The 22,938-nt window shown below is 47.7% G+C and overlaps 1 protein-coding gene across 18 annotated transcripts in view; it reads left to right on the forward strand.

Annotated features, from left to right (window-relative positions):
• The window catches only part of EHMT1 (euchromatic histone lysine methyltransferase 1), a 78,335-nt gene extending 58,194 nt beyond the window's left edge, over positions 1-20,141 (forward strand). For 12 of the 18 annotated variants that reach the window (XM_032448020.1, XM_015878765.2, XM_015878756.2 and 9 more), the window contains 13 exons: positions 882-988; positions 2,736-2,858; positions 5,031-5,132; positions 5,708-5,812; positions 7,724-7,878; positions 8,580-8,747; positions 9,130-9,274; positions 9,946-10,023; positions 11,129-11,244; positions 12,452-12,538; positions 15,633-15,711; positions 17,979-18,154; positions 18,301-19,787. In XM_032448020.1, the coding sequence (XP_032303911.1) occupies positions 882-988; positions 2,736-2,858; positions 5,031-5,132; positions 5,708-5,812; positions 7,724-7,878; positions 8,580-8,747; positions 9,130-9,274; positions 9,946-10,023; positions 11,129-11,244; positions 12,452-12,538; positions 15,633-15,711; positions 17,979-18,154; positions 18,301-18,484 (1,625 nt within the window). In that variant the 3' untranslated portion in view covers positions 18,485-19,787. Of the gene's footprint in view, positions 1-881; positions 989-2,735; positions 2,859-5,030; positions 5,133-5,707; positions 5,813-7,723; positions 7,879-8,579; positions 8,748-9,129; positions 9,275-9,945; positions 10,024-11,128; positions 11,245-12,451; positions 12,539-15,632; positions 15,712-17,978; positions 18,155-18,300 lie in introns of all 18 variants that reach the window. The other 6 variants (XM_032448022.1, XM_032448024.1, XM_032448025.1 and 3 more) reach the window with 4 other exon arrangements.
• Positions 20,142-22,938: the final 2,797 nt, after the last annotated feature.

The following is a 22,938-nucleotide window of genomic DNA, read 5'->3' on the forward strand; positions in this document are numbered from 1 at the left end:
AAGAAAACCTCAGTACAGAGGTCTTTATTCTGGGGGTACGTAACTGTCACCAGATGACTTTCAGCTGATGGGGTTGTTTTTTTTACCAACAAATATTCCCAAGGAATAGCAACCTGTGAAGGACACGATGTTTTACTTGGGGTCGTTTCCTTTCTACTCCAGTACTTCACAGTACATTTTTGGATGCTTTCTGCTCTTTTGCATCTATCACTCTTTTTTTTTTTTGTTTTTCTCCTTGCAAGTATTGGCTTCATTGTTCCTGTCTTCAATAGAACCAAAATGTTACTCATTGATATTTAACTACGGCCTCATCGTATGCAACATGTTATCATGCCCAGACATCTTTGTCTGGCTGTCATCATCATCTGTCAGTCTTTGCACAGCTGTGAGAATTTCTGGCCAGATCTCGAGTTCGTGTTGGAGCTCCATCCTCTTTGCAGCCCTTTTGCTTACAGCGATGCAAAAAGGATCACTAGTACTAAGTGCAGTTAATCATGGTCCTGAGACAATAAAGCTGGGTGCTGCTGACGCTCAGTTGTTTCCAGCAGCAGCACTTTTTTTCCCCTTTTTTACCCTTGCACAGTGTTGATGGTATTTCTTGCAGTGAGAGAAGGGGAATGAAGGAAGTGGCCTTTGTAAGAATAATGCCTTAAAAGTATTATATTCCATGGTGTTCCTGAAGCTCCTTGCTTGAGGGCTGTTGCATACCAGATGTCCGTGGAAATACCCTGAGAGCTTTCTGGCTTGTACGTGTAGAAAGAAGGGCTGAGGATGGGCTAGGGGAAGGTCTTTTATAAGCTTAAGTTGAGACCTCCTTCTCTTGTTACCCTTTCCTCTGATCTCTGAATTGTGGTTGAAGGCATCTCTGCTCTGTTTTTCAGTGGATGGAATTGACCCTAATTTTAAAATGGAGCATCAGAGTAAGAGAACCCCTCTCCATGCTGCCGCTGAGTCTGGCCATGTGGACATCTGCCATATGCTGATTCAGGTCTGTCTCTACTTAAACATTTCTCTGTATGAGCAATTTTCTGTGCTTTTTGGTCCTGTGCCCCACCAAAACTGAAGCACAGTTGAAAAACCAGCATTGAAAAACTTTCTCGTTCACACTGTTTGCTGCAGGAAGGAGTGGTGCAGAGTGGTGTGAGAACTTAGGTGATGTGACTGCAGATGTCTTTCTAATCTGTTCTCCATACCAGCTTCACTGTCTGTGCAATGGGCACATGGAGCTTTGATGCAGGGCACATCCCTAAGTACACCCTGCAGCGTAGTGCACTGCCAGATGTGGCAGCACAGGCTGACCTGCAGGTAGCTGCAAGCTGCTGCCAACTTGTTCTTTGTAATGCTGGTGGGTAGGCTGTAAAGCCTGCAGGCTAGCAGACCCTGGCTTGCCTTCTGTCAAAATCTGAGCAACTCCAGCAGCCTTGTTCTTTACACTTGTGAAAAGAAGAAAGATGCAAGTTTTACTTGTTAAGTGAGATTTAGAGATTTGGGTTCTGGTAAGTTTGAATGAGGGAAGATGGTGAAACACACAACAGTGCTGCTGCTGAATCTTCTCCAGCAGACTGTGAAGAAAAAAGAAGGCCTTTAAAAGGCTGAAGTTTTCTTTTTTCACATTGGCACTTTGGGCATCTGGTTGTATTTTGCTTCCCCTTTGTGACTGGAAAACTGTAAAAGTCTGAGAAAGTGGCAAAGCCACTCTTGGATAATGAGCCTGCTGAGATGTCTCAGCATTGAAAATGCTGCTTGAAGGTGGAGCTTTGCTTACTTGAGTTACCACAAGTACAGACAGTAGAATTACTTGTATGAGTAAAAGGAGCAAGGGCTGGTTTGTTTCCAGAATCCTTTGTATTCTTTCTGTCCCCTGATGTCTGGCTATTGCGGCAGCGCAGTGTTTGGCTGGGAAAGTCCACAGCGTGTTAAACTTGAAGTGTCTCATCTTTGGTCTGAATCACTTTAGCTTTATAAAAGTAATCAAAACAAATACATGCAGTGGGAGGCACATAGAAGCAATGGGGCCATCTTCTTGTGCCGGGTGAACCTGAGTCAGCACATTACTACTGTTGTAAGCAGGTCTTTGCTTTGTGCATGGGTACGTGCATGCTGTGCCAAGAGTTGTTCTATTTTTCAGATTTTCTTTTGGTTTTAAGTAGTGGGTGGATCATTGAGATACATGAAGAGGGCAAGATGCATGAGACAATAGAGATTTTGGACCAGAGCATTCCATGTTGAACTTAATGTGTTCTCAGAGAAGTACTGGCATTGACTTCAATAGAATAGTTACCTAGTCTGTAGTAGTTCTGACACCTCCCACCTCTATTGTGATCAGCAGGTTGTTCCTGCTGCCCGTGACACTGGGAAGCACTGCTTGTCTGTTCATTGTGTCTGTAGAGATGATAGACCAGGGAAGACCAAACTTCTGAAACAAATCAGCCTTCATTTCCCAGAGTCGTTACTCGATACCAAAGGCAGAAGTGACATGAGCTTTTCACACCTGTTTGCTTCCTCGTGCTCTAGTTGCTGGCTAGAGAAGGCAAGCAGTGTGTGCTGCTTTCCAAAACAGGTGAAGTTTGTCTGCATTCTGCCTGTGGTCGCTTTGTTGTTTTTTTCTCAACATGGCTGAATGTCGGGAACATTTTGCTGCTAAACTTACTACTAAATCTCTACTCCCACATCCTTCCTTTGCTAACCAGTAAAGGTTACAATTGTCCTTGTGTTTGCCTTGGCCTCCTTAACAGGCTGGTGCGAATATAGACAGCTGTTCTGAAGACCAGCGGACCCCACTGATGGAAGCAGCTGAAAACAACCACCTGGAAACTGTGAAATACCTTATCAAGGCTGGAGCGCTAGTAGATCCTAAGGTAGAACTTTATTCCTCGTTTGTTTGCTGTTTCTTTTTTAAAGGTCTTAAGCCCAGGAAGAAGAGAAATGAAGGTTTGCTTGTCTTGGGTACAAAGACTTGGACAGGCAGTCCTGGCTCTGAGCACTGGGGAAGTGCAGTTGCTTACTATATCAGATCATGGCACCAAATATAGGGGATGTTTGATTTGATACGGGGCCACTAAGAAGGATGGGTGTCATTACGTTGCGTTTGGAGTTTGAATTCAGAGTTTCCTTCTCTAGAAACTCACAGTAATGAGATTTTTGGGGTGCCATTTTAAAATGGGTTGGTAGTTAGGTGCTTGCAAGGCCAGCAGAAGTGGCAGGAAGCTTTGATCTCCAAAGGTCTAATGTGCTGTTTCTTGCAGTCACGCCGCAGTGGCAAAATTGGACCCAGTCTTTAAACTCCCTACCCCTTAATTTAAACAAATACAATAAAATGCAGCTGTCTGCTTGCCTTTAGCATGCTCGGGTTGCTTTGCAGTCTTGGAAAATACACAGATAGTTTATTAGCCCCATAAATCAGACTCTATTTGGAGTACAAGAACCCTACCCATGTGAACTTCTTATTGTTACAACCTGCTGCTGTTGGCTCACTCTGCTATTGCTAGGAAGCACGGTAGGGCCGGGATGCTCGCTTTGTGACAGAGCTGGCTAGGCTGGGAGGATTGCACAAGATAAGAACTGCTGTCCACCCCAAGCCTTGGATGGCTCCTTGGGAGGCTGGCTCTGAGCTGGGAAGGGGGAAAAGGCAGGGTGGGCCCATGTAAGGACAGGAGCCACTATGAACCTGCATCTTGGAGCAATCTGGATATCACTCACCTGATATATTTATGTCAGAGAGAAGAGGTTTCCTGCTTCTGAAGGTAAAGAGAAGGAAAAACCCCCGAGCCAGCAAAAACAAATTAGAAGCCTGAGATCACGTCTGAAGTCTAGACTAGTTTATTATGTTAATTAGTTTCTTGCACCAAATTAGTCATCTTCTGAAAGTAGCTACATTGCAGTTTGAAATCAGCTCCAGCCATTTCGATGAAAAATCAAGCAGTTATCTGCTGGGGGTGTGCACTGAGCGTACCCAGCCTGTGGGGGAGAAGGGTGGGATGAAGCCCCCAGGCTGAAGCCACCTGATCCTGTCTGTAGGATTTGGAAGCCACTTAAAACTGCCAAAAAGTCTGTATTAAAATACACCAGCTCACTGTGGGATGGAGAAGCTGCACTTGGCTTATTAATCTGAGAGGGAGTTGTGATGTTATTCAGTTGTCAGGCTCCCAAGGGAGAGTGAAAAACTCTTCTTTGCCCCTTGGAAACCCTCTCAGTACGATCCCTGATGTGTGGCTTCCCATCATTGCTCCCCATCCCTGTGCTGTGTTCTCTTTTCAAGGGAGTGTCCTCTATCAGAAAACTGTGTAGTAGGAAGGAAACATCTTGCTTTTTGGGTTTTCATTTCCTCCTCCTTTCCTGGTCTCCAGGCCTTGCTGTAAGCTGAACTCTTGGGATAGAGCGTCTGATAAAGATCAGACTCCAGCCAAGAGTTTTGGTGTTGGTGTGGAAGTGTCTCCATCCTGACTCACAGCCCCAGCCTGCCTGTCAACCAGACTCTTTAGGCTCTGCTCCCAGAAGCATTTTTTCTTTCAGCCATTGCTGTTGTACTTTTTCCCCAGTCTGGGTACATGACCGAGGGCACTCTGGGGTCTTGGTCCCTTCTGCCAGCTGCTGGGTTAAGCCTTGTGCTAATAAACACAGCAAAAACCTGTATAAACAGTATTTCAGGTTGAGGCAAGGCTACTTTTCAGATGTGTAGTGCTGTGTCTCTGTAAGAGATTCCTGCCTCCTCTGGGCTCTTCAACACAGAGACTGACTGCTGGGGAAGGGGAGCAACCAGGGGTTGGTACCTTCCCTGTGCTTATAAAGGCGTCTCTTCCCATAGCCTTTGCTCTCACCCTCCTGCTCTGCACTGGCTGCATGTCTGAGCTTTCTGGAAAGCTGCCTCTGCTCTGTGCCATTACTGATTGCTGCTGCTTTTGGGATTCTCTGCTTTGTCTGATGTTCTTCTGATGACTTCTCTGGTGTTTCTGAGCATCACTGGTGGTCTGCAGACAGGGGGATGTGGGGAGGGGACATTTCCTGAGGACTTGTTCTGTGCTTGTGTCCAGGACGCAGAGGGCTCCACGTGTCTGCACTTGGCTGCCAAGAAGGGGCACTACGATGTTGTTCAGTACCTCCTGTCCATAGGGAAGATGGATGTCAACTGCCAGGTGAGGCCTTTCTGCGAGGTACAGAAGCTGCCCTTCTCTGGTGAGGATATCCCCTTCTGGTCTGCTGCAGAAACCTTCTCCTCGCTGACCTCAGGGAAACTTCCCTTCCATGTGTCTCCATTTACAGTTTCCCCTTAACCCTGAATTTCCAAAGGGTGCCACTGTGCTCCTCCTGGCAGAAGGGTGATATCATGCACGTAGTGTGGGATAGGTCTAGCTTAGCACTGACCATCACAGAGCGTAGCTGAGCTTCTGCAAGTGCTTTTACAGGATGTTCTTTGTGCGTTGTTGGCTGTCAGCTGGATTTGAACACCCTGGAGACCCATCTCCAGTGTGCTCAGATGCAAATAAACTCAGATCTGGTGGGGCAGATTGGTTCGGATCTTGCTGGACCGTGAGGGACCTTTCCCTGCAGCAACGTAGACTGAAGCACTGCAGTGAGGCAGACATGGGGAGGAAAGGGGTCTGTGGCTGCCAGCAAGGCACACCCTGCCATGGCTTCCTAGGTTTGTGGAAGCCAGCAGGAGAACACTGTACCTGTTCTACTTGTCTCACCCTTTTCTTTCCCTTGCCAGGATGACGGAGGCTGGACGCCGATGATCTGGGCCACTGAGTACAAGCATATTGAGCTGGTGAAGCTACTGCTTGCAAAGGGGTCAGACATCAACATTCGAGACAATGTGAGGTTCTTCCTGGAATCTGTTTTAGAAATAATCCACAATCTCTGTTTAGAAACCAAAAAAGCCCAAGAGTACCAACTTTGGGCTCTGTACAGTGAGGCACAGTGATCCCTATACACAAGTGACAGTGAGTGTTGGCTGGGAAAATGTTATTCCTTACTCTAGAAGAAGCTTTACAAGCAAGGAAGCAGTCCTCTTCCTCCCACATGGACTCCCTGGGAGCTCAGTGGGCCCAGCAGCTCTGGGTGTCTCTCTGTGCCAGCTGATTTCATAGAGTTTTTCAAGGAAAAAGAGAAAATGAGAGGGAGTTGATGGGGGAAAAGAAGGGAAGCACATTCACACTTCAGCTCAAGAGATTCAGTACCTCAGCAGTGCTCCTTTATTCTTAATAGATTATTTCTCACTTCTTCCCCTCTGCTGTTGAAACCCCTGAAGTACCTGCAAGGGAAACCTGGGTGTGAAGAGCTACTCCAGGCTTGGGTCTGTAGGAGATGAGAGGTAGTCAGGGTGGGAGAGGGGGCTTTTAAGTTGTTTCATGACTTCTGATCCCTAGCACAGACTGCACTGACTCTTGCTTGAGCTCCCACAGAAGCCTTTGGCTGCCAGTTAAAAGTTCACACATTAAATGGTGAAAATCAAATTGTCTCAGTCAACAATTCACTTGAAAGAAAAATATCCCCTTAGCAGATGTATATATCACATATCTGTTGCTGTGCCTACAGCTCAGTGTCTCCTGATTGCAGCCATTAGGAGGTAATGTCATTTGTGCTAGGAAACATCATACTCCATGAGAAACGCTTTTGATTGTAATTATGCTGCTGTTAGGCAGTAGCCAGTGCAAAGCAAAGTAGCAAATCTAGGTGTCTGTAACGTGTCTGAGTAGCAGCATGTGGCATGCAATCAACAGGATTAATCTTTTATAGATCAGTATGTGTTGCTGATGAGGATTTTTCCTGGATTTTACCATAGCAGGAGGCAGAAGCTGTGCAGAAAGACATCTCCCCACTCCCTGGTGCACACTAACAGCCTCCTGGTGTAAGTTGCCCAAGGAGGCTGTGGATGCCCCATCCCTGCAGGCATTCAAGGCCAGGATGGATGTGGCTCTGGGCAGCCTGGGCTGCTGGTTGGCGACCCTGCACATATCAGGGAGCTGGAACTGGATGAGTACTGTGGGCCTTTGCAATCCAGGCCACTCTGTGATTGCACTGTTGTACTGGGCATCTTTAGGGCTTGTTAGGGGGAAGGACTCTAAAGTGTGCTGTGCACTGTAACAGAAAACAGAGTATCATTGCTTAAAATATCCCCATCAAATAGATGAGCATTCAGCTATTTCTAGTGCAGCTAGTGAGAGATGAGTACATACAGTATTTAAGAGATGCCCAAAGTCAGATTGATTGCTTTCTGTGTAGCTCATGGTTCTCTTTCTAGCACCTTCATATACCCTACAGCCTGTGCTCTGCTCTTGCTCAGCAAACAGCAAGCACCTTTTTCTCTTCCATTCTGTAGCTTGGGAGACATGCAAGTTTTGCTGTGTGTCTGGGCTGGGGAAGCTCAGCTTCTGGCCTTTTCCAACGTGTTCGTTCATGTCTGTCACCTCTCGTGGATTGATCCAGATTGTTTTTACGGATAGCAGATAGACAATTTGCGTGTAAAAGGAAGGCGATGGAGCATTTTGATACAGCCTCCCCAACTCTGTATGTGGAGGTGGCTGGAGTGAGAACTCCCTGCTCGGCTCTGCTGAGATTTCCCTGCCTGCCTTGGGACTCCCAGCCAGAACGAGCATTGTAGGGGAAGAGATGGAAGCTACGTGTTGAATGCCTCAGGTGTAGAGCTGAGGATGATGGAGTTCCCAAAGCAGTCGGGTTTTAACGTACTAAACAGCCTCTGCTCTGTGTTTTTTTTTCCCTCCAGGAGGAAAATATTTGTTTGCACTGGGCTGCTTTTTCTGGCTGTGTTGACATTGCAGAGATTCTGCTGGCTGCTAAGTGTGATTTACATGCGGTGAATATTCATGGAGATTCCCCCCTGCACATTGCAGCCAGAGAGAACCGTTATGAGTGTGTTGTGTAAGTACAGCTCCAGCCCTGCTGCTGCTCTCCCTTCCCCTGGTTGCTCCTTTCAGGCCGGGTGCTGCCTGGAAGCTTGGGGCAGCTTTGAAATACCTTTAGCATTTAAGCATAGACCAAAATTGGGATGCAGGGCTTGCTTCTCTGTTGCCCTGCATCTAGGCACAGTGGGTGTGAAACACTGCCTGCTGCCAGAGCTGGTGTAAAAAGAATCTCAACATGTGGGGTAGTCCTGGAGCTTTTAGGGATGTAGTAGGGTAACAAGACTTTTCTTTTGTTTAGTCACTGCTAGGAATAAAGTCAGCATGTGTCCTCACCAAAAGCTGGTGAGTATAAACAAGGGCCAAGTCCGATGCAAGTTTCTGGTTGGACTTATCCATTTCCAGCCTACCGTTCCCACCCCTTATCTTTCCCTGCCAGAAGGAGTTTCCAACCTGCCTGAAGTTAGGCTGGTCACCAACAAGGCACTTATCGTGCCTGGAGCAGGGCAGGATGTGCCCAGAGCTCCAGTCTGTGGCTTCTGGCAGCACCTTCGTGTAGAAGGATTCACTGAGCCATGCTTATAAAGAAAACTCAGGTGATTATTCACTGCTGCAGATGGTACATTGTCCCTTAAGGGCTGGCTGGAGAATGTGATTCGACTCATTTTCCCCTTGCACAGTTTCTCTTGGGGATGCTTATCTTTTCTTGCTGTTTTGCAGTCTGTTTCTTTCCCGTGGCTCGGATGTCACTTTAAAGAACAAGGAGGGCGAGACTCCACTGCAGTGCTCGAGCCTTAATTCTCAGGTCTGGGTGGCTCTACAGATGAACAAAACACTCAGAGAATCATCGACTGAGAAGCCTGTCCAGATAGAGAAGGTAGTGAGCAGGTGAGAATCCAACTGGCTTTATTTGTGGGCCCTGAAATACAGCCTTGGCCAGGGAAAGGCAGGGAGCCTGGTTTGAGAAAGCACTGTAAGTGTGTGCTGTGCTTTCTAAACTGATGTGAAGGTCAGTTGGAGCTTAGCAGGACTTGCAAACTTGCAAACATTCAGTCCATGACTTGTAAATTCATCCTCCAAATGGAAATATTCACAAAGAACAATCTGTAAGGCTGAGTGGAAAAAAATGAACTCTGCTCTATTCTGAATTGTGTTCAAGCTTTGAATGCTCAGTGATCAAAGACATTAATTCTACCCTAGGATGGCATTTAATGGCCCCTTGTTTGGGGAAGCTTTGCTGTTGTGACACTTGTCTTTCTGCCTCTGACAGAGACATTGCCCGGGGCTACGAGAGGATCCCAATTCCCTGCATCAATTCAGTGGACAGTGAGCCTTGTCCTAGCAACTACAAGTATGTCTCACAGAACTGTGTCACCTCCCCAATGGACATTGATAGAAACATCACCCATTTACAGGTGAGGGATTGTGGTTTTTTCTGTTCTGCTGTGAGCATTCAGAGATGTTGCAGTGCACTGCACCTCAGACCAAGTTTTGCATTCAGAGTGGGAATGTCTTGTCCTGATATCAAATTTAAGCCAAGACTGTAGTCTGAAAATCCAGGAGAAGGGATTCTGCTGTTCTTCCTTTCCCAGACTTCACCTCTGCATTCAGCTGTTACTGCAGCAGCAGCCTGGTGCTGCCTGGTGTGGCTCCCATTTCTTTATTTCCCCTCTTCTTGCTGTGAGTGTTAGCCAGTTGTTTGGAGACCTTCCTCATGCTGTCTGCCTAGCGACTTCAGAGCTTTCCTTGTCCTCAAGTGTGGAGCTCGTACGGCACTGGGGAAGGTTAGTAACGTGGGGAGGAGATGAAGGTGACTAATGATGGGATCCTCTTCTGCAAGCTGGACTCCTTTGACATTCATTATGAATGAAGAACTGAGTAAACATTACACTGAGCTGAAGAGTCTAGTTATCTTTTTGGCTAATGAGCTGCAGCAGTGGCCTCTTATGGGAAAGTTTGGAAGGCACTACAGCAGCAGGCAGGAGAAAGTGAAGACTTGTGGTTTTGCTCTCTGGCCCACTTAGAGAAGATGCTCTTTCACTTGTGCTGGAGTGGCTGGAGCTGATCCCTTCTGCTTCTCTTTCAGTATTGCGTGTGTATAGACGACTGCTCCTCCAGTAACTGCATGTGTGGCCAACTCAGTATGCGCTGCTGGTATGATAAGGTGAGGATGCACAGCTTCGTGTTAGGCTGGCAAACTGAATATTGCAAAATTCAGGATTTCTAATGGGACCTAAAATCAATTCTTTGCTCAGCTCCTCTGCTTTTTGTTTTAAAATGCCTGGAGTTGCAATTTCGGCTTTGAGGTGTATGTGATAATAACAAAATGTGTACTCAGGGAAGCTTTTCCAGTGTTATTTGTTTGTGTTGCTGTCATGCCAGCTGAGCCATTAATTATACTCATGTGATAGAGAGCATTTAATAACCCATGCGTGAAATCAGCTTCCATTTCAGAAAGACATAGAAAATGCTGTAACATATAAACAGGGGGAGGGTAGAAGAGAGATTTTTGGCTACCTTTTATTTATCGGGATCCTTCTGGATGAATGCAAAGTAAATATGTTTTAACTTCATCACTGCCAGAAGCCTAGTTTGTTTTGGGTAAGTGTGCTTCGATCCTCCTGGGAGGTTTTGAGGTTAATATTTGGACAGGTTCTTCTAAGATCAGAAGTTCTCTTAATCTCCGTAAGTTTCTCCCAGGGGGAGTATTGGCATCTTTCTTTGCTTTGTAGGCATTTTATTTACACGTTAATAGGTGATTACATCTTTAAAGCCATAAAAGCTAAATTTGTTTAGTGTGATGAACTGCCTCTATCACTTACTTAATCCTATATGGTTGGTAGATAATTGAATTGTGGCTTTTTTGGGAGAGGTATTTGGGAAGATAATGTAGTTTACAGAACTTGGGTGTGCTGGCCTTGTAATGTGGAAGTTTAGGCTTTATTCCAGAGACAGACAAAGCCTATGCTTCTACCCTCCAGGACTGCTAAAGGATGCTAATGATGATGCACAGCATTGTGAGATACTTGTGGTGGTGGTGCATAGGTTGATATCAGGCTGCAAAAGCCTGAATGGTTTCTTGCTGTTTGTCAGCTGTTTCTGATAGCGGCTTGTATGCTGCAGTCAGGGCAGAGCAAAGCGTGTTGAGTTCTGAGGTTGTTTTTGGAGAGGTCATGATGTGCAATAGGGGTCCTCTCATGTGTTTTGCATTTGGGGAAAGTTCACAAGAAGAGAAAACTAACCCTGTCTTGAATGCATCTCCTATTCAGGATGGCCGACTCCTGCCTGAGTTCAACATGGCTGAGCCGCCGCTGATCTTTGAGTGCAATCATGCCTGCTCGTGCTGGCGGACCTGTAGGAACCGGGTGGTGCAGAATGGGCTCAGGTGAGAACCCCCACACAGCTTGTTGTGGCACAGCCACGGCCAAACCACAGAGCCTCAGCTCTGCCTGCAGACCCACAAAGCACAGAGCTTCCAGAGATGGAGCAGAGCTGGGCAGGTTCCACCATGCGGTGAGTTCCTCTGCACTGCTGGTGGGGATGATCAGCAGTGGGCAGTGAGCTCAGCTGGGATCTGTGCCACTCTGCTGCCCCCAGCACATGGGGGAACTGTGCTGGACTTTCTCAGTCAGACCACAAAGTGTACAGAGGGTGTTGAGTCTGCATGGGCAGCCTGGGTGTAACTTGTCAGGGGGAGAGCTCTTAGAGATTAACCCATCGGCCCTGGAGAGGAAGCGTGGTTTGAGCTGATGGTGCAAAGAGGGAATGGGTGGGGGGGAAAAGGAGAGGAATACTGGAAAAACCAACAGGGTGAAGTTAAGGTGAGCATCAGATTTCTCTTCATTCCGATAACAGTGTTGCTGAGAGGGAGTTTTGCTTCCCATGGGGAAAGAGAGAACATTCCCTAGCCATGGAGGTGGTTCATCCTGCACTTAACTCAAGTTCTGGCTGAGCAGGAGACAGAATGACTTACGGGATTGTTTCTCTGCCTATAAACTCCATCAGTAAAATTCCACAGAGCAGCTATTACACCAAGAAGTTTCAAGTTGCAGCGTTTCTTCCTTATGTTTCTGCCAGGGAGTTGGATATGATGGAGCTGCTAAATGCATTGGCCTCAGCAGAGGGCAAAGGGATCGGAGCACTTAGCTCAAGGTGTTCTTCATTCACTTCCTGCCTTCCCTTGCAGCACCGCTCCCTTTGGAACCTGAAGTCCCTTTCCACCATCCCCTGAGGGCCAGGCACGTGTATGGAAGAGAAAGAAATGCTGGCGGTGGGATTTTGGTATCCCATGTGTGAATCATCAGCTGTGCACCAGCATGGAGCATCTGCTGCCTTGCCCTCTTCCCCAGTCCTTAATGTGTGCAGTCACCAGGCATGCACTCACCAGCTGCAGCTGGGCAGGGAGAGGCAGTGCCATCCTGGTCCTTGGAGCACATGTATAGTGGCACCAGACTGAGAACAGAGGGTTTGAATGTTGAAATAATCTCTTTGTGCTGATTGGATGTTACAGGGTTTACTTCTTTTTTGCTCTTTCCCCTGCTGCCTTTCTGCTCAGTGCTGCCATTGATGTGGCTTCATTTCCTCTTTTCCAGGACTCGGTTGCAGCTCTATCGGACGCAAAAGATGGGCTGGGGTGTGCGAACGATGCAAGACATTCCACTGGGAACCTTTGTGTGCGAGTAAGTTATTCCTTCAGCTTTCATTAGCTCACACAAACACATCTCTTCCCAAGGGCTGGCATGCTTTGCACATGATTTCATGCAAATCAGATTGGCTCAGAGCAGAGCTGCTCACCTCACTGTGAGGCTTCCTGATCCCATTTCCTGCTCTGTTTGTCCTTTCCTCTCAGCGTGGAGCTTTCTCCACCCCTCTCCATCTCGCTGCAATCTGTGGTCAGCTCGTGGTTCTGGGCTCTGCTCCCCCTCTGACACACGAGCAGTGAGGAATGAAACAGATCTGGGTTGTGCTGCAAGTGCATCCTGTGTTCACTGTGTAGGAGACCTTTAAGGCTGAGGGAATTGGGAACAATTGTTTTATATCGGGTCATTTTCTGCTTCAAGACTGACTTCCCAAGAGGTTTCCCAGTGTCACAGCTTTGCCTTTAGTCTGATTCATCAAAACAGTAAAAGATTTGGCATTAAGTACAAATTTAGGCCCTGGTTCAATAAAGTACTTAGGAACGAAAATATTAAGATTTATATCAGGTTGCAAAAACTGCTGCTGAACCACATGGTTTTGAGGCTCTAAAATGGTTGATGTTCAGTAAACAGTTTGGAAAGTGTTTTCTTCGTTGTGGTACTGAAGAGCTAAGATGTTCCAAATATGACAGGACTCTTGCCCTTCATGAAAGTATGTGCTGGGGTTTTATAGAGCTGGTTATTGATGTTGTATGGAGTCTTGTCCCCATCCCTCTCACTGACACACTCGTGATTTGTTCAGCTTACCAACCCCAGCCTTTCTCTTCGTCAAGCCAGCTGTGCTATTTCTCTGTAATACTGCATGTGCAGCCTTTGTTCCTTCTTTTCCTCACCTCTGGCATACAAACCCTGGTGCTGTGGGGGCTCAGGGCTGCTTACACACAACAGCTTCCAGGGTCAGCACTTGGAGAAGAGTGTTTTGCATTGACCACCTGGAGCAGTGCCCCGACCAGGCAGTTCCTTTGTGCTGGGGTTATTCCTCTGCTTTGAAAGGATGATAATTGTGTTGGTCTAAGGACAATACTGTGGGTATGGGCTTTGAATGAGTGGGAGGCAGAAACCAGAGGCTTTGTGACACTCTGGTCTGTTCCTTTTGGTATGAGCCCATTATGTGGCTTCCAGATATTCAATTCCTGTACAAAACAGCTCTAGTAGGATACCATCTGAACCAAGCCAGGTATTTCAGCCTCACCTTCAGACAGAGACATCCTGGGCATCCCACCTCATCGCCCACACGCCACAGAAACAGTCACAGCTTGTGCAAGGGATGTCTTGTTGCTCTTGGTTTTTGCATGGAACATGCTCTGATCTCACAGTGATGAGTGGCAATGTGAATTTACTGCCTTCAGTGAGTTAAGCATCCTGCTGGGAAGAAGGACATTGCCTTGACTTTAGGCCTTCCATGAAGAAGGATGCTCTGACCCTTCCTGGAGTAGGAAGCTGTGCTCCTTGTGCATCTTTCTGTAACTTTGAACCTGGTAAATTATGGAGAAGTTTGTATTGGTAAGCAGTACTGAAAAGGAAAGGAATTGCAGGGATGGTCTTTAAAGGAGCGTGGAAGCAACAGTTTTTAATTAGATTGTGAGATTATTGTTCCACTGAATTGTAACCCTGAAGTGTCTGTCACTGAGCAGTGCCTCTCTGTGCAGCACTGTTCAGCTGTTTCCAAGCTGCTGCTGGCTATTGTGCCATGCTACAGCAATTTTTCTCCCTCTGGCCACAATCTTCCTATTGCTTTAGGTCACCAGCGAGCGTGTGGTTTCCAGTAATTCTGCAGCCTTGTGGGAGCTCTTAATAAATAACAAGATGCGGTGGGGACAAACAGCAGCATCACACACGGCTGCAGCAGCCTCCTGGCCTGGCGGAGCAGCTCTGCCAGATTGCTTAGATTTGGGAACAGCAGCCAAACGATCCCCGGTCACGGAGCGCGTGGGTCTGCTCCAGGTTAATGTTTTGTGGCTCTCCTTCCTGAGCACTGAAGTTAAATGTTGCCTCAAGCCAAAAGGGGATGTGGATATGGTTAGTTAATGCTTCTGAAAGCTGAAGGGGAATTGCTGGCGTGGTGGCTGCAGATCGTGAGAGCATCTGTTGGTGTTATGAAGAATATTTGTTTTGTGAGTCCTTTGCTTATAATTCATTAGTGTTGTGTCAAAGGCTGAGTGAGGAGAGCTGGGTACCAGAATCTACTGTGCTACAGCTTGTTTCTTATATTCCTCCCTCTGGCTCAATTCCTCTCCTCCTGTGTGTCTTTGTTTTGATTGCTGGCTGCTCAGTTCAGGAAGTGTTGTGGGTTGACGGCCTAGAACTGTGTAAGCTGGAGACAGGAGGCAGATGTGGGAATGCAGGTGCAGCAGAGACTCCTGCAACTTGAGTTTTTGCATCAAACCCAGCATCTATCTGGGGCATCAGAAGTGGTGCCTGTGTTTGATCCTGCTCAGCAAGCCAGACCACAGAGCACACATTCAGTAGTACTTGTGAGGACCTGATTGCAATCTGCCTTACACCTGTTTTTTACAGCAACATGATTGTTAATCAGACCACAGCTCTGATGTAGTTTGGTTTGAGGAGGATGAGAAAGAAGCCTACATCCTTCCAGGCATCCTGCCAGGTTTGAGTAGACCTGAGACTCTTAAAACAGGACTTTTTGAGGTACACAGCATACGTAATCAGTTAAAATGTAGGAAAAATGGGAAACAGAGATTTTATATTGGAATGTAAACAGCACAGACGTGACAGTATTATACAGGAGGTGAGTTCAGGAGAGTTGGATTAATATGTTGATCTTGGCCGACAAAGAGGATTGCAAAAAGAAAGAGGGAGTTTTGTTGGAAAGAAAACTCCATTTTTAATATTAAAAATGTTGCCCTGAAAAGACTGAGTTTGGAGCCAGATTTTAGCTGCTTTCAGTTGGCAAAGGTGAGTTTGCCTGGGTGGATCTGAATTGACCTGCACTGCTGAGGCTATGAATTGTGATGGTGGCTGCATCCCTTCCTTCCCCTCTTACTGGGAAGGGGTGTTAAACCCAAGCTGCTGGTTGCACAAGCATCTTATTTCTGCCTTTCCTCTTTGCCTGCAGGTATGTTGGCGAGCTGATATCCGACTCTGAGGCAGACGTCCGTGAAGAGGACTCCTACCTCTTTGACCTTGACAACAAGGTACTGTATCCAGGGAGGTAAACCCAAGGTCTTGTTTCTCCAAAGGAGCACAGAGAGTATTTGTGTCTATCTTGATGTACAGCATGCTCTGAAAGCTTGGAAGCAGAGCTGCTTTCTCACTGGGCCACAGCGTTATGTGCTGCCCGCAGCAGGCTCAGTGCAAGATGCTTCCCTATTAAAAATGCTCAAACGTCTTGAGTTCAGTTGTTCAGCTGCTGATATTCAGGTGTGTGTACAGCAGTGTGCAGGCTTGTGCTGGTGTTGATCGGCAGCTCTGTAAGCTCTTCATAAAAGATGTTGATGCGTGAGCTGGAAAGTTGAAAGAGACACTGCTCCTTTACAAAGGGATCCAACAGACACCTTAGCAAGGGCTTGAGGCTTCTCCTGCTGCTGGTTGTCCTGTGCTGCTCTGCAGAGGGCTGACTCAGTGCAGAAATCTTGCTTTGAAAAGTGTGATCTGAAGCATCTGAGCGTCACTTCAGACTTTTCTTGGGAAGGGAGAAGAGGAGAAAGGTGAACTGGGGAATCAGAGCAGTGGGGCGGCTTCCACGGGAAGTTGTAAAGCAGTCTTTGTCTTGTGCCTGTCATCAGCTAGTCACAAAGATGCTTTGCTTTGTTATTATAATTTTTCTTTTTAAGTGACAAGGCTTTAGAGTTGAGAAAAGATAAGTAGTGAGTCTTGTAGCAAGTCTGAGAGCAGGGGTCAGACTGTAACTAAGAGGTTAAAGAGCAGCATGGACTTCAAGCTGGCTTCTGCATTTATGAGCAAGAGACTGCCCAGGCCTTGCTTGGCCTTCAGGTTAACCCCTGGCTGGCTGCTTTCAGGTAGAACATCTGGATTCTGTACAGGAACAAGCACACAGTCTTTCATTAGAGCAGCTTCAGAGTGGAGCATCTGTGGAACAGGCAGCAAGTCACTGTGGGGTCATTCAGAGTAGCCTAAAGCAGTGCTGAGGGCAGGCAGAGCCCGATGGGTCCCATTGCATTCCAAGCAGTGGGAGAATATCATGGACGAGGCCTGAGAGGGCAGCATTAGGGCTCTGCTGTGTCCTGAAGGAGTGGTCTGGATGGGGTTCATGCTGAAGTGTGTTGGGGACGTCATTTCTAATGTCTTTGTTCTTTGAGCCGTCACTGGGGGCCATGTGTGTGGTGAATCACTCAGCATGCCAGGTCTGGCAGTCACATCCCTTCCTGTATCTGTAAGAGGGAAAGCATCGAGGAGACAGAGCTCAACTGCCCATTCTGTGCATTCAGGGAAGAATACATAGCACAACAGATACTTTCTGGGTTTCCACAGGTTAAAGGCATCATTTTCTTGTCTCTCTACTGGAGAGCCAGGAAAAATACCCTATTTCTGATAGATATGAGGGTAAGTTTTATCTGGTGTGATTGCTTTCTGCTGGTATTCCATGGATGAAGCAGTGATGAGACTTAAATGTAATTGAAATCAGAGCTTGCAGCACTCTGTGTGGCATGAGACGGTGTGGGTGATACCTCCCCAATCACTGGGACATCTTCCCTGGGCTCCTGCACCAGCTGGGCATTGTGATCTGACCCAGCTCATCCATTAAAGATTGCAAGGTGCTTGCCCAAAAGGGAGTTTGAACGCTGCTAATGGATCCTTTTGCTTTTGGCCTCTTTGCAACAGAAATTAGCTTCTGTAATTAAAGTCTCTGCTTTGCACAGTCATTCTGTGCTGGAATAAAAAAGCCCTGAGGGGGGTTCTTTTATTTTCAAGGAAACCAAAGTATAACTGCTGTCTGGGCTCGCTGGAAAGGGAATTTCTGTGTTCTCACTTTCACTTTTATCTGCAAAAAAAACTGTTTTCTCTAGGCTCTGGCTTAGTGTTTCCTAGCTGTCATGTTCAATTAAGGGACAGAACAGATGTCTGTTCCCCTGTCCATTGGCTTTTACCCATAAGGTGTTGGTCTGCCCAGAACATAAATCCCACTGCACCAAACTGGTGCTGCAGCAGAGCAGGTCTGGGGAGTTCTGATATGTCAGCCAACGTCAAGAGCGTTTTTGAAAGGTCTTTGTGCTCATGGGGGCACAGTGTTCCATGGGAAACTATTTTCAGGGCTGTGTTGGAGGTGGAATTGTGTGTTTAGTCCTTTTAAGCCTTCCCTGGCCATTCTTTTTGAGGCTCTCTGGAGTGTTAGCGCAAGGACTGGTAGTTTGATCGTTGCTTTTCTTTTTTACAAACAAGTAGAAGTAATAACTCTAAAACCAATCTCATCTAATGAAACACGCAACATTTCTCCCTCCAGGATGGAGAGGTGTACTGCATAGATGCCCGTTTCTATGGCAATATCAGCCGCTTTATAAACCACCTCTGTGAGCCAAACCTCATTCCCGTGCGAGTCTTCATGTCTCACCAGGACCTCCGCTTTCCCAGGATCGCCTTCTTCAGCACGAGGCACATAGAGGCCGGAGAAGAAATCGGGTAGGTACCGACCTGGGCTGCTGCCCACGCCTTACCAGTGTACTCCATGCGCTGATGCTGCATTGCCTCAGGTGCTGCCAACCCCAGCTTCTCTTTCCCATGTGTTCCTTCATCACAGTGACCCTGTTTCCATTTCTTTCTTGCAGCTTCGACTACGGTGACAGGTTCTGGGACATCAAAGGCAAGTTCTTCAGCTGTCAGTGCGGTTCACCCAAGTGCAAACACTCGAGCTCAGCGCTGGCCCAGAGGCAGGCGAGCACCTCATCCCAGGACATGCAGGAAAACGGGCTCCCAGACACCAGCTCTGCCACGGCAGCCGGCCCCTTTTGAGGCTCCGCTCCCCAGAGACTGACTCGTTTTAACCCTATAGATTCACATACTGTCTGAATTTTCCATTTAAAGAGAGAAAACCCACTCGAGGAAAAGCCAGGGGTTCGTGACACTTAGGGCTGTGCCACCGACTGTTACGTGAGGAATAAGTGAAAGCAAATCCCACCTCTGTGGTGTTGTTCTCCCCTCCTGGTCCTGGAAAGCTGCTGGTTCTTACCGTGCCGAGGGGTGGCTGTTGCATTTTTTTCCCCCCATGAGAGCTGTCCTGGCCTCCATCTTTTAATGTTCAAAGTGTTGTCAGAGCCCAGGGGGAGCCGCCCGTCCTCTGAACGTTGTTAATCGAATGGATCGCTCATGCCAAGTCATCTCCAGTTCACTTGTAATAAACTTTGAGTACTTGATGGGACTTTCTTTTTGAAGGCCGGGGGGAGCAGGGCGGGAGGGAGGCGCTGGCAGGCTCTGCTGGTTGGTTTCGTTGCTCACTTTGGTTGAATTCCTCCCACGACGTCGCGGTGGGGCCTCATAGAATCGTGTTGAGTTGGAAGGGACCCTTAAAGGTCGTGTAATCCAACTGCCGCTTGCCCTGCGTGTTTCTAACCGATGCCTCCTTGCTACCCATTGGCTTTTTACTCTTCTGATGACAAGAAATCCACCGTGTTTAACCCCTTTGGTCCCTGAGCCGGCCACAGACGCTTCCCTAAACCCCTCTGCGAAGCCATCCGCTCCAACCAGCTCCCGGCCAGGCAGCGGATCCAGCATCTGCTTCATCAGTGGAAGGATGTTCCCTCTCCTGTGGCAGCTGCAGAGATGGAGCGATGAAGGGGATGGCGAGAGACAGCGACTGCTACAGGAGATCACTTCTCTAAGGATAAAGCGGATGACAGAAACACGGCAGAGCCCCCCCTGGGCGCGCAGCAATGGGGCTGTGCTGCAGAGAAGACCCCGATGCCAGCAGCCCGTCTGCTCCCATCAGCACGCTCCATGCTGGGCACCTTTGGGTTGGTTTTTAAGCCCTACGCGATGAGGTTTCAATGAACTGATTTATTTTTTACCATGACTGAAATATCGGGGACTGGCAGTAAAAAAACAAAAAACATAAAAAAGGAAAAAAAAAAGTAAAAATAAAAAAAAAAAGACCCCAAAAAAAGACAAAAAAAGAAAAAAAAAATTATATAAAAAAAAAACAACCCCCAAAAGAAAAGAAAACCCACAAAACGAAAACGGTGCTGAATTCTGGTGTGATTTTTTGCTCACCACGTGAATATGAACTGATCCGTTGTATAAAGAGAACAAAGCGATTTTAGTATGAAAACAAAAACACCAAACCTTTTTTAACTCGGTAGGATCGTAGTGTGAATCAAATCTGCCGTCGCCTTTTGTGCGATGGCCGGGCAGGTCGTTACCTTCATTTCTTATTTTGCATCTATCTTAAATACTGTAATTAGAGCAGTTACAGGCTGGGTTTTGTTTTATTTTTTCGTTGTTCATCTCTTCTAGAAGGTTCATAACGCCGTCACGTTTATTATTATTATTATTATTATATATATTTTTTTTGTTCGTTTGTTTCTGTTGGTGTTTTTGGACAGTTTTAAAGATGCGGCCTTTTGGCTTTGATCATTTTTTTTCTTGTTCTGTTTTCAATGAAATCAATAAAAAAAAATTAAAAAAAAAAAAAGGGAAAAAAAAAAAAAGAAGAAAAGAAGTGCTTTAAAATGAGTTTGGCCTCTGCTTCGCCTCCGTGCTGCAGCCCTCGTCCTCCTCACTGAGGGCACAAGGAAATGGGCATTAAGACCTGCGGTGCTTTGCAAGCCAACGCAAAGGATGCCCAACCAACCGCCTGGGTTGGGGTTTTGTCTTTGCTTGTCCCATCTCCTGCATGGAGCTGATGTCCCATCCTGATGGGCTGCCAATGGGGCTGAAGGTTCCCTGCCTCAGCTGAGCGTCCCCGTGGTGCTGCTGAGCTGGGCTGTGTGCCTGCTCTGCTTCTGATGCAGGGAATGGTGGAGGCCTCGGGCTTGGAAGGGAGCTCTGAGCGCCATCCAATGCAACTGCCCTGCAATGCAAAGGGACACCACAGCTCCATCAGGCTGCCCAGGGACCAATGGGGCACCAACCTCTGGGGGCCTTGGACACGTTGGTGTCCAGTTTGGTCATTGCAGGGAGAAATCTCCAGGTCTGTGCTGCCTCTCAGAGCTGGGTTTGTCCCCATGTGGCTTTGCCAAGTGTGTTGGGGTGGTGATGTCCCAATGGTGTGCAGCAGCATTTGGAGCTGTTGTGGGGTGCAGGTGTGTGCCCTGGTGGTTTCCCATGGATGTCCCTTGTACCTGTGTCCCATCAACAGCCCTTCAGTCAGTGAGCACCAGGAGAGGGAGCTCCCACTGCTTTTATCTCACTTCTGCATCAGTTTTGGGGATGTCTTCAATATCCCAATCCAATCCCATCCCATCCCATCCCATCCATCCCATCCCATCCAGCATTGCATTGCCATTCTTGTTTCTCTGTTCTCTTCTTGAAGGCAGTTTGCTCGCCCTGGGAACTCCTGCACAGCAGACTCCTTGCACACCGCCTGCACTCCGCTTCTGCATCTTAACACATGAACAATGCTTACATTACATTTAATCCCAAGTCACCTCCAGCATTTATCCCACAGGGGCTGATCCTGCTGTGGGAATGCTTCATCCAAAGGGATGCAACCGTTGTCCTGTTACAATCTTGCTTGTAGCTCCGCAGCTTTGGAGTGGCTCCTTATGAACTGTGGGTATGAAGCCTTTGCAGCCCGAGGTTGTGTTTGCAGCTCTGATTTGATTCTGTTTGAGAGTGGGGTTTCTTTCCTTTTAATGTGGTGAGAGCATCTGATCCAGGCTTTGCTCTCAGGCTGTTGCTTGTAGTTTTGCTGGTGGCAGCTGCCAGCACGGGAGAATTGCTTTTCCTATTCACACTCTGCTGATGTTCCCCCCGGCTCCACTTACAACACAAAGAAATCTCCAATAATTCATTTTGCCTTGATTCTGGCACCTGGCATGCAGAGCTTCAAGGTATCCCCAAGGCCACACAGCTGCCCCAGGTTGGGGAGGGGGACCCAAAGCATTGCACAGCATCCCGTAGCATCCTGATGTCCCTGGAACTTACAGGATCACCCCAAAAACCCAGGGCTGCAGCAGGTAAGAGCTATCAACACAGCTGTGTGATTTCACCCCACCCTTCATTCCTGTGCCTGTGCCAGAGCTGGAAGCAATATCCCTTTATCTCACAGATAGCACAGAATATTCCCTCAGCTGCCAAAAGTGCTCTGTTATCGCTCTGCTCATTTCCTCCCCAGCACGCAGGCAGGGTGAGGGGCTGCTGCTGATGGGGAAGGGCTCAGCAACCCAAAGGCTGAAGGCAGCGAACACAAGGGCTGCAATGCAAGGGATCCCAATGGCCCCCAGCAGTGAGGAAATACTCCTGAGCCCAGAAAGTTTGTATTTATAATGAATAAATACCCCCCATTTCATTTGGAATGAATGGGGAGATGGAAGGAAGGGACAACAAGTGGCCCAACCACGTTTACACCCCAGTCACTATCAGCTCGATGCCAGCAGAGCTGCCAGAACATTTGGGGCTTTTTAGGTCACAATTCACCACCCTGGAGATCTTTAAGCCTGCAGGTCCCTAAGAGGAAGGTGCTGGCTTTGATTCTTGCCCCTTCTCAGGAATGCAGGGATCAGGGTGTTTATGCCCCAAGGCTGACAAATGCCATCACTGAGCCTTCACAGCCCAGTGTTGGGCTGGGATTCAACTCATCCTTACAGCTGGGATTAAAGTCATCCTTATGGCAAACCTCCCCAGCTGACCCATTAGGGGCAGGGCATCAGCAAAGTAAGCCAAGAGTTTGTTTAAATACTTGGAGCTCTGCTATCTAACAGGAATGACAAGAGATTACATTATGCAAAGGGCCGGCTATTTTAAGAGGGATCCAATTGCCAACGTTTCTGGCTGCTGAAGTCTTTAATACTGCTGCTGGAATAGGAAGTGTTGGACACACGTGGATCTTGTGCGCTCAGCTGATCACCAAGGATGGCTGTGCACAAGAAATGCCTCCAAACCCAAGTGGTGCAGGGTGTGTTTGGGGCAGGGACATGGAGATGTGGGAGCACCAGGATGGTGGCACCCCAGCAGGAATGTGACTTAGTTAAACACTGATTTCTCCAGCTTTCCAGCACCACCAGCTGCCTAAGGTCCAAGGGAAGCCCTTGGTGCTGAGCCCTGTGTCATTGCCCCAGGGAGGAGATGCAACACCTGATGCTGGGGACAGCAATGGGGGTCCCTGGGAGCTGCTGCCCACAGGAGCTGCGGGGGAGGCTGCGAGCCAGACCTGAAACGTTACATTTCTCTGGAACAACAGTTTTGCCGCATATTGGATTCTGTTAAAGGAATTCAATTTAGAAAACATTATGCCGGGGAGAGGAGGAGAA

This window comes from Coturnix japonica, chromosome 17 (genome assembly GCF_001577835.2).
Source record: "Coturnix japonica isolate 7356 chromosome 17, Coturnix japonica 2.1, whole genome shotgun sequence".
Lineage (NCBI taxonomy): Eukaryota > Metazoa > Chordata > Aves > Galliformes > Phasianidae > Coturnix > Coturnix japonica.